General features: G+C 45.5%; 1 protein-coding gene across 14 annotated transcripts in view; it reads left to right on the top strand.

The window, feature by feature from the left end:
* Positions 1–11,227, top strand: part of AKAP13 (A-kinase anchoring protein 13) — a 317,159-nt gene that overhangs the window by 165,702 nt on the left and 140,230 nt on the right. For 9 of the 14 annotated variants that reach the window (XM_025893070.2, XM_025893069.2, XM_073882272.1 and 6 more), the window contains 3 exons: positions 1,827–2,025; positions 4,705–7,753; positions 8,707–8,793. In XM_025893070.2, coding sequence (XP_025748855.1) covers positions 1,827–2,025; positions 4,705–7,753; positions 8,707–8,793 — 3,335 coding nt within the window. The remainder of the gene's footprint in view (positions 1–1,826; positions 2,026–4,704; positions 7,754–8,706; positions 8,794–11,227) is intronic. The other 5 variants (XM_073882276.1, XM_073882277.1, XM_073882274.1 and 2 more) reach the window with 3 other exon arrangements.

Here is an 11,227-nt window from a genome sequence, read left to right as displayed (position 1 = left end):
ACATGAGAGGGGGGAGGGTCAGAGGGAGAAGCAGACTCTCTGCCGATGTGGGACTCGATCCTGGGACTCCAGGATCATGACCTGAGCTGAAGGCATTCGTTTAACCAACTGAGCCACCCAGGCGCCCTCAGTTGAACTTTTAAGTGACTATCTTACAAGTAGAAATGGCCCTTGAACAATGGGAGGGTTAGGGGTGCCAACCTCCTGTGCTGGCAAATATCCGAATATAACTTTTGACTCCCCAAAAACTTAATAGACTGCTGTTGATTGAAAGCCTTACCAATAACATAAACAGCCAATTAACACGAATTTTGTGTTACGTGTATTATATACTGTATTCTTACAATCCAGTAAGCCAGAGAAGAGATGTTAGTTAAGAAAGTCATGAGAAGTGGGGCACCTGGGTGGCTCAGTCGTTAGCCGTCTGCCTTCAGCTCAGGTCATGGTCCCAGGGTCCAGGGATCAAGCCCCACATCGGGCTCCCTGCTCAGCAGGAGGCCTGCTTCTCCCTCTCCCACTCCCCCTGCTTGTGTTCTCTCTCACTCTGTCTCTCTGTCAAATAAATAAAATCTTAAAGTCATAAGAGAAAATACGTTTATAGAACTCTACTGTATTTATGAGCAGGAGAAAAAAAAATGTGTGTGTAAACGGACCCGTGCTGCTCAAGAGTCAGCTGTACTCTTCTACTTGAGGCCACTTTACTCCGAGCAAAGCAGCTCGGCAGGTCTGTAGAAGATTGAGCATAGTGTGTGCTAGGTTCATTTTCAGCAGCTGCTGGGGTGTCGCTCTCGAGAATAGACCTTACAGTAGTTTCCTTTCAGAACAGCCTTCATCATTACCTTCAGCCAGCGCACGATTACTCAGTTCTAGGCTTCATAATATAGCATATAGTTAGTTTCAAATTCCAGTTACTATCTGGTGAGTTGTTCCTGACAGACAGGTATGATTTAGTAAATAAAACACTGCAGAGAGGGTTTCCTTGTCCTTTTTGTCAGTGTGTAGCATGTCTGTTACTTCTTCATGCTTGATTCTGTTTTACTTCCATTTTAAAGCATGATGATCTCAAAGATCACCTTCCTCCTTCTTCCAGAATCTCTGGGATACTTTACCAATCTACTGGTTCATAAAGAGATTTCATGTTTTGGGGCCTATCCCAGAAATGTTTCTTTACATACCTGTGCCTTTGTCGGCTGTATTTGTAGATGAGGTATGTTTATGATGATATTAGCTGAGCAAGGTCATTCATTTTTTTAAAATAAAAAGAAAAATTTTAACTTGAAGTTCTTAGAACCAAGTGCTTCTTCATAATTGTATTGACAAGTATGATATGGTATGGGATCGTAGTCTTTGCATAGTTGACCTTGAGAGTTGCTAATGAAAGTTGGAGTGCCCTTGCATGGGTTATAGTGATTCCTTCTTCCCAATATAATCGACTGCAGTTAGCATGTGGTACAACCCAATTTAAGAGAATTGCTTAATATAAGCCTTGCTTCTGTTGAAAACCAGGCTAAGACCATCCTCCTTACATTTCCTCATTAGTTGGATGTTAGCATAATATTAACTATTTTAAGCTGCCAGGCCTCTCTTTATCTTGATCAAAAGAACATTCTCTGGGAGGAATCCTGCTGTTTTCATTTAATCCATTTGTGACCTCTTATGAGGTAGATGGAACAGTTACTTATATGCCTGGATCATTGGGGAACTCTACAAACCAGATTTCTGCTGCAGAGCCTCCAGAGCAGTGGGGTAAGACTGAGAGGAAAGAGCCCTGCCAGGGGTGAGGGAGCAGAGCATATGTAGACTAACCAGAGACTGCTTGCTTACAGGGAGAATGCTGGGGAACCAGACTCCTGGAGCAGTTTATCCTATGAAATCCCATATGGAGACTGTTCTGTGAGACATCATCGAGAGTTGGACGTCTATACATTAACCTCTGAATCCGAATCACATCATGAAGCCCCATTTCCTGGAGACAGTTGCACTGGACATATTTTTAAACTTATGAACATCCAGCAGCAGCTAATGGTAAGGAAGAAAATGTCCATTTTCAGGCTTTTGTGCCCTTGCTCTTTCTCCCAGTGAACCTTCCTATAATTAGAACATAGAAATGCTTTCCTCAAAGACTGTGGTACCGAAAGCAGTTCTAGCAGCATTAGATGTTACAGACACAGAACAGCAACAGGGGACTGGGAATTTTTCTTTTTTTTTTGCCAGGTTTTTGAAATAATGGAAGATACATATACACACCCTGCAGATACAGAAATATGCAACAACTAGAACTCAATTTTCTTGGCATAAAAGGAAATTCGTCTGTTTATAAATTTGTCAGTTTAGCTTTATAAAGCTAAATGAGCAAAACAGTTTCTGAGATTGTTGCTAAAGAACAAGGACCACATTTACTTAAAAATAAAGCCTTTTCACAACTATTTCAATGAGTGATGATAATATTACTATATTTAAATTGATAGTTGTATGGTAAAAAGATCACTAAAAAAATTAAAGATTTTATAATCTACTCAAGCCTTCAAGATAAAGTTGTTGCCAGATGTAAAAACATTACAGACTCCTTGGTAGCATTTATTATGGAGAATATAAATGTCATATGGGTACATGTCTCTTGGCCATAACGTCTGAAAGGCTAAGTTTAGATAATTTTTCCACCCAGTTTATTTCAGAGCTGATTTGATTTGGAAAGAGCTTGACAATAATTTCATTTAAGGTCATCTAGGGTCAGCTCAGTACCAGAAGGAAAGTCATAAGAGTACCAGTTACGAGCAGGGAGCAGGCATTATATTTGAGGCCATCAGGCCAAGACACTTTACCGCAGGGGTGTGTGGTGAGCCCACCTTTCCCTTTCTCGGTTGTGTTTGTGCCAGGACAGGTGTCCTTTTCTTTTCCTCTGAACGGCTTGCCAAGAGGCCCGATTTTTCCCTTGGAGCTCTTCTTACTAGTCAGTTGAAAATACCCCCTTGCAGGTGCTGGAGTTACTGCACGATATGGGAATATTTGACAGGAAACTGTGAGAAGTTAAAACTCTGACAGGATGCGTGTGTTAGGAGCTTCTAAAACAACACTTGTTTCCCCGAATCTCTCTTCTTTATTAAATGGAATGACCTGCTTTCATGATCTTGAGGAGACTAAAGGAGACTCTCACAGGAATGGGAGCAAGCTAAATTTGAACACTCTACAGAGCACACATAGCACAGAAGCTTTTAGCGAAAGTTTCTCTTGTACTCTCTTAGTAGAAAGACTTTAGTTGAGCACAACACATTGTATACTCGTACGTGTAAACTTTTACAGTAGACCTGGTAGGTAGACAGGACTAGTCTGATGCTGGAGAACTAGAAGTATTCTGAGGGAGAAGGTGAACGAGGGCAGTGCACAGTAGATATGTACGAGCTTATCACAGTAGGTCAGAGAATGGGGAAGAGCAAACAGATGCTTTAAAAATCATTTTTATTTGTTGAACAAATTGTAGTATTGTAGGAATTTCTGAAATCTTGAAAGAAAGGCAAACCCACCGTAAAGATGAGCTGTATTTGTTTTTTTTCCCATTTTTCCTCAGCCTTGTCTACATGTACATGTAAATTTTTCATACTTATGACCTTAGATTAACCCTAGGTTTTATCCATTTTTTTCAGCATTGTGTCATAAATCTGTATTTCAGCTTTTACCATGGTCTTCATAGTTAACAGCACGGCCTTGCCATCAGGTTGACCAACCATGATTTTTTTTAACCGCTCCCATATAGTTGGTAATATCTGTTTGTTTTTTAAAATACTGTAAAGTTGCAAAAAGCAGTTTTGACATGACCTATAGTATCCTCAAGCCACAGTGCTATCTAAGAATTATTGGGAATTGGATCTTATTTCATATTCAGTACTAGACAACAGAGGAACCACTTTTATCAAAAACAAAAGACTATCTGCCATGCCACTGTTCTTGAAATTATGAACCTGTCACGAAAAGTGGTATGCTAGACTTGAATGGAGCCTGTCTGGGGGTGGTTAAAGGACACTGTGTGACTCCTCAGTAAGAATTTCAGGTGCAGGCACATCGGCCTGCACCTTGCAATTGATGAGACTTTACCACACTGGTTAGGACTTCCTTTTACTCATATACATGAGGTGGAATGGAAGCCCCTCTGCTCCTCTCAAGACCCTATAAAAATATCTTTCTCAGCTGAAGATAGTCACTGTGGTTTTGTCAAATAAAGTTTTTGAGGGTCACCTTTCTAAAATAAGTTCATAATTTAGGAGATAGCCATGTTGTATATTCTTGACTATTTTATCATTCCAGTGGATATGTAGCTACAAGAGAGGAAAGTGCTTTCAGGAACAAGAGAAAATGTATTTGTATTTGTATTTTTTTTTAAGATTTTATTTATTTGATAGAGACACAGCGAGAGCGGGAACACAAGCAGGGGGAGTAGGAGAGGGAGAAGCAGGCTTCCTGCCAAGCAGGGAGCCCAATGTGGGACTCGATCCCAGGATCCTGGGATCATGACCTGAGCCGAAGGCCGACGCTTAACGACTGAGCCACCCAGGCGCCCCGGTATTTGTATTTCTTGAGATCAGTTTTTCATCTGATCTTAGGAGGGCTTGGAATGGCAGCGAATTCTCTCCGGCAGGAGTTTTGCTTCTGGGTGTCAGTGACATCTTTTCCCATGGGCAGCTTTTACAACTATCTTTCATTTCCTCCTAGAAAACAAACCTTAAGCAGATGGAAAATCCTGTGCCCTTAATGGTGGCGGCACAGGATCCTTCAAGTCTGCCCAGTGCCCAAGACCCAGATGGCCAGTTTCTTGGCTGCACGTCAGATCCTGGGGACGGCCAGCCACACTCGTCTCTTCCCGAAGACCCTGAGCACCCTCTGTGCGGCCACGGGAGCACTGTGGGGGAGATGGAAAGTTCCTCCTATTTGTCAGGTGTGGCTGAGGAAGAGAATACAGACTGTTCCTATGAGAAGGGAACCAAAGGTGTGGGGAGAGCCGGGGAAGAGGCGGAGCCATCATTGGCTGCAGACTGTGGAACGGTGTCTGAGCCCAGCAGCTGCCTGGGGAGCACGCCTGCTTGTGGAGGGGAGGGCACAGGAGACTTTCCATCCTGTGGAATCAGAAATGGAGAAACTGGAACAAAATCTTCTGCATTGGCCCCAGAGCAGGAGTCTCCAAAACCTGGAGACAGTGTTCTGCAGGGAGACGTGGGCATGCAACTGGGCACCGCTCCCACTCCGCATTTCTCTGGAGGTGACCTGGCAGTCAGCGTCCCAGTGACTGCAGGGGAGACAGAACGTGGTCTCCTGAGCTCAGACACCACCATCCAGAAGGACGTGCTTGAGGTAAGGGAACGTACAGAGGAAAAGTTTGAGAACTCTAATATCAGCACAGCTGGAGTCTCTGACGTAAAAGTCACAAGACAGCCTGCAGATAAAGCCTTTGTTCCAAACTGCGTCTCTGCCCCTGGCTGCCCGGATGGTAACAAACCTGCTGAGTCTTTACTTGAGTCTAGCAAGGGAGAAGCCTGCCCTGTGAAAACTGCAGAAACAGAAACTTCAGGAAGTTGTGAAGAGGGTGCTGGGCCTCCTGTGGATCAGAGCTCCCTGGTAGTTCCAACTGCTGCAGAAGACACGGCTTCAGATGGGCTTGATCCTTCTGCTCCCTTGGCAGGCACAAGTGAGGCAGTGTCACCCTCTGCTCTGACCTTTCCCGGGCCACGAAAAGATGCGCCAAACCAGAAATCAGAACCTGATTCATCTCCCATTCAGAGCTGTTCTACAGCTGGAGGGGACACTCTGGGTGCCACCCCTGCCCGTGGGCAGAGCACAGGGACTTCTGGTGGCGTGCTTGCTGCGGGACACTGTGATGGCCTAGGTACCCGGCCTGAGAGCACTGGCCCAGGACTATCCCCCACGCAGCATCCCCCCCCGGCCTTCTGCTGTGAAGGTCCACAGGCTCACACAGCCACCGCTGGCCCCCTAAGATTAGACACCCAGGAACAGGTGGAATTTTGTCCTCTTGAAGTTTCGGATACAAAGGGCCACGGTAAAGATTTGAACCTAGGAACAGCTTTAACAAATATGCTTGAGGTGCCTCCACAGGCAGTTGTCCCCAAAGCCGAGAAAGAACCGGTGCCGGACCAGGCAGTGACATCAGATGAGACTTCTCTGGCAAGCAGTCCAGGCAGTGAATCAGTAACCAAAGATGACGCACTTTCTCTTGTCCCCTCCCAGAAAGAAAAGGGAACAGCAACTCCCGAACTACATACAGCTACAGATAGTAGAGATGGCCCAGGCAGAGATTCGAGCGATCCTGATAAGCAGCCATTAGAAGACGGTGCCACGGGCCTACCTGCGCCCTCCACTGCTCTCCGTCTTCAGCCCAGCATGGGGAATACCAGTCCCATGGGACTTGGTGGGGAACATGGGGGTCCCTGCCTCTCAGCAGCCCCTGAAGCCCTGGATATCGAGGGGGGCGGCGCTGACTCTTTTCCGCTACGTGCGGGTAAGGCCACTGTGGCCTCTGATTCCATTCTGACTGAACAAGGGAAAAATCTGGTGGTTCCAGAAGTCTCTGAAGCTCAGGGACAAGATGGCAGGGATAAAGCAGTGACTTGTTCCTCAGGAACGTTTCACGAAGAGCAGAGAACACCACCTCCTGGACAGGAGGCACTGCGATTCTTTGGAGAGCCTAGCTCAGCCGCCTGTGCTGAGGACAGAGCACTTGAGCGCCATAATTCACTGGGCACACCCTCAGCCTGTCTGAACGCAGAAACTAAGCATAACAAGGAAGTGGCCCCACCAGTCTCTCTGCTGACTGAAGGTGGGGCTGCACAGAGCCTTGTACCACTGGGAGCAAGTCTGGCTGCAGACCCACGCCAGGAAGCCTTCAGTGCAGAGCAGAGCAGCTCGACTCCATTGCCAGGCCTGTTACCAGATGGGTCAGAGGCTCTTCCTGGCAATCGATCTTCTGCTCTGGATGTTGGAGTGCAAAACCCTGAAACCCAAGGTAAAGACACTGCTGGCGAGGTGAGCGGAAATGTGGGGTTGGATGTTGCCGTGGTTAGTGCTTTACAAGATACTGTCGGGGCCAGAACAAAGGCTGTATCACACAACGCCCAAGACCTCCTGATTTCAAAAGTCTTGAGCCAGGAGAAGATTATGATCCTGGGTTTACCAGGAACTTTAGCAGACAAGGGTGTGACTGACCTACAGGGCACTGCAGCTCCAGAGATGGTACCTCTCGGTTGGCAGGAAGCAGCCCACAGCTGTGGCGTGGCCGACTCCAGGGAGCAACAGGTGGATGCTGACGCACATCACGTCCCACAGCAGCCTCTTGGCAAAGAGCTCCCCACTGAGACCGGACTCTCAAGCAGTGGTGACCAGGCCCCAGACAGGGCAAGGGGCGCTCCCCCTCTACCTTGTGCTGTGTCTCTGCCTGAGAGAGCAGACTCCATCGAGGAGGCTGCAAGTCGCATAGTGGAGGCCGTCCTAGACCAAGTCAAGTCCTCGGGAGCACTGATCACTGGTCCGGGGATCAGTCACATGTCACTGTCCAAGCCTTCAGAGTCTGGCCCGGTGACTGGGCAGCCAGAGAGCGCTTCTGCAGGGAAAGGGAGCACTTTTCCGCCTGGGTGGACCCCACACATGGGCAGTATCTGTGAAGAAGCCCCTGGCAAACTTGCAGGGGGTTTGGCTGAAAGGGAGGAGCCAGAGAAGATGGTTCTGCCCACTGAAGGATCTGAGCCAGCAGCAGGTAAGCAAAGCAGAATACAGAAGTAACAGTTTGAGGGGCAAACTCCTTTAAGAGCCTCGGAGATATGCTGGTATAAAAAGGAGGCGTCTTTGTGGTTTAGAGGCGTCTTTTCATTCACTGGGTAAGTTGCCAAGTTAATAGTCACCCCCGTCAGGAGAGGCACATCCCCTCAGGGTTGGACAGATTTTGCTTCCTGTATTGTAGACTCCGGGCTTGATTGATTAAAGCCTGTAAATGCTCCTCCGTCTGCCACCCCAGAGCAGTGGCAGTTTTGCTAACCGAGAAAATGGTCTCTGTCGCAGGTGCTCTACAATGATAAAGGAATTTAGCAGATGTTTTTATTCACATGGCTTGGTCCTTTTTTCTAGAACTGGGAAAAGCAGTGCTGAAAAAGTATGTTTTGCTTATAAGCCTGGAACACTTTTCTTTCCCTGTCATCCTAATCCGTATTCTGAGCAAATTGAGAGTCAGGGTGGTTTCACGAAACAGCTCTAAGTGTCGTTCTACACGAATGACCCTACATCCAAAATGGTGGTATTAGGTCATTGGGGAGGGCGGGGGCTGGGACAGGGGGAGGGGAGCAGAGAGAACGCCCTCCTTTTCCTGCCCTCGGAGCCGACTTCCAGTTCCATTGCCTGTTGCTTTTGGGCAGCAGTCTGGGAATTCGGGACCGTGCGCAGTGCCGGGGACGGGATGCAGGGTGTCCGCCCAAGTCTGCTCAGCTGCCGTGACAGGGCACACGTTGTGTCTGCTTATCTCCGTGAAGCAGCTGCGCCGAGCAGATTGCTCACACAGCGGCCTGTTCCATCTGTGGGTAACCATGTGCAGAGAGAGAGAAGAGAAACCGCTCTGGCTCAGGGGAAATACACCATGTGAATAAAACTTCCTCCTGGGGGTTGAGGCTCAAGCCGAAGCTGGAGTCCGAGGTGGTATTGACTCCTGAATCATTGCAGGTCAGTTCGATTCGTACTCTGATGCCACCACCTGTCACCAGGTGCAGACAGAGGGCCTGTCTCCATGCTCACCCCCAGGCTGTGTGGGTAAGAAGTAGCTTGATTGTTTTTATTGGTGATTTGTTTTTGCTGCTCTTCCAATGTTTGAAAATCTCCTTAAGTGTAGTGTGTGTTAAAAGTGTGGGGGTGGGGCATGTAGAGAAATGAACAAAAAGAACCAGAAAAGAAGTTGCTTAGGAAAAAGAGCAACCTAAACACAGTGGTCCTCCCCTACCCCAGCCCTCGATAAAGGGTTTTTAACCATTTATGATCTTTTTTTCCAGTTGAGGAATTTAAGAAGCCTTAGGTACTATAGTGTTTTTGGTGACTTGAGGTTTTTAGTTTTATTCGTGTTTTGGATTGTTTAGTGCTAGAAATTTGTTGGCTGCTATCTCAGGATTTAAATGAAAAGGTCTCAAATTTTTAAAATAAGATACAACAACAAGTCTATTTTGGGGGCCCTGGCAGGTTGACATTTCAGAAGAATGGGAGTGGCTGTAAGCTGATGCCTGGCTATGTTCTTTTCATTTGGGTGCTGTGTCTCTGGCCACATGGGCTGGAATTATTTGTCTTTCTGGCTCAGTAGTCTGAATTTAACCCAAGCAAGTGCAATTTATGTGAAGTTTGGGTCTCTGATACCCGGAGAGAAAAGGTAAAAACGAGGGAGAATTTCAGACTTTGAGTTTTAGTAGTATGTAGATAGGGTATAGATGCTAAGAAATGAATTTTAAGGTTTTAGGAAGGAAAATGAGTTGTATGAAGTTTCAGCTGTATCTCTGGGTTTAGGGTTGGTTGATGTGTGTGGGCGAGTTACTTGTTCTGCTACCAAGAGGAGTCATGTGTGTTCAGTGCTCATGGTCTTACATTACAGAGAGAAGTAGCCAGTGACCAAGAAATAGGTGCTTTCTTCACGGAAAAAAAAAAAAAAAAAGGCAGAATCGGGGAAAGTCGCGGGTCACATTGCACTAGAGAAAAAGCACCTGAGTGTGATCTCAGCCAAAGGGTGATTTTTGGGAAGTTTACCTTCCATTCATGGATTTAACCATACTGTTTAATGAGTGAAGAGACTTCGGTGTAACCTCTCACTTGGAAGGAGCCACATGGCACTGGCTTCTGTTTGTAGATGCGGCCAAATAGAAATCAACATGAGAAACTACAAATCAGAAGGAAGGGATGCGGCCCTTCACTCATCCTGGGCATCCATCACAGTGGTTTGGGAAGTTAGTCGTCCATGACTGAGCCAGGCCAGGCCCGCAGAGGTTGTCGGTGCCCCTCGTGATCTCAGTAATCACTGCTCACAGTCGTGATTGGTTGCTGCTTGCCAAGATACATCTTTTCACTTGCTGGGTATAGGGTAATAAGGTTGTGGCAAAAATCACATCCCCAAATAAATAAAATAGAAGTAATCAACAACCCAGAAAAATTACTCTTATTTAGAAATGTTTTGATCAGTGAGCACTTCTAAGGTGATTGCTTCGATTTTTTTTTTAATTTATTTACATTTTATGAAATGTAACATAGATTTGGTTCTTTGGGCAAGGAAACTTGTTTGCCCACTTTTAAATTGCTATTAAGATTGTATAAGTATAAATAAGGGAATTTATGAATGCTCATCTGTAGGAATGTAACTTTCCTAAACCTGAAGTTAGACCTTTGGGCATGTCACAGTGTGCTGTTAGAATAAACTCTGTTCTTTGGCGAAAGAAACTTTTCTGTCCTTTGGTGTGTGGAACATTTTTTTCTGCTAGAGTGGTGGCATGACAAGATTAAAACTGGCCACGGAAAAGTTTCCACATGAAATTGAGGTGATAGTTCTATTTTCGTTTGTATTATCAAGGTGAATTTTAAACGTTCAATCATCAGCCCCCTTTAAAAAAAAAAAAAAGTCAAAGCTTAAATTTGCCTCAGACATCAAGTTATCACTTCCTTCCTGTATTTGCTTGACCATATGGTGGTCAGGTAACAAAAACCACTACTGTTCGGTCTAGTGAGTATAATTCTAAAGAAAACATATAAAAACATTTTCTTAAGGAATTCCTTGGGGTGCCTGGCTAGCTCAGGCCGTGGGGTGTATGTATGACTTTTGATCTCAGGGTTGTAAGTTCGAGCCCCATGTTGAGTGTAGAGATTACTTAAAAGTAAAAATCTTAAAAAAAAAAAAATTCCTTGTTTGTGATTGTTTTGGTTGGGGAAGAAATAAAAATTAAAATATAAAAAATATATTATTTACTAGAATACTCCAGTCTTGTCCGTTGCAGTGATGGTTAGATGAGAGTGTGCAGTATGTTTTTAAAGAAAGACCCTTCTTAAAGGTTTTATCTCATTCTCGACAGATCTTTCCCCTTTGTCCTATGCAAATATAAACATCTCTGGCTTCTTTGATGATGATCAAGATGGACTAGTTAGCTTCAGCTGTTAATCTGTTTCCTTAAAGCTTGTGAATTTACTTTCCTATATGCAGTCAGCACCACACTCACGGGTT

Source organism: Callorhinus ursinus, unplaced genomic scaffold (genome assembly GCF_003265705.2).
Source record: "Callorhinus ursinus isolate GAN/ISIS: 27379988/994484 unplaced genomic scaffold, GSC_fseal_2.0 scaffold45, whole genome shotgun sequence".
In the NCBI taxonomy this organism is placed as follows: domain Eukaryota; kingdom Metazoa; phylum Chordata; class Mammalia; order Carnivora; family Otariidae; genus Callorhinus; species Callorhinus ursinus.
Note: the sequence above shows the minus strand (reverse complement) of the source record. Positions and strands in the feature narration are given on the sequence as shown.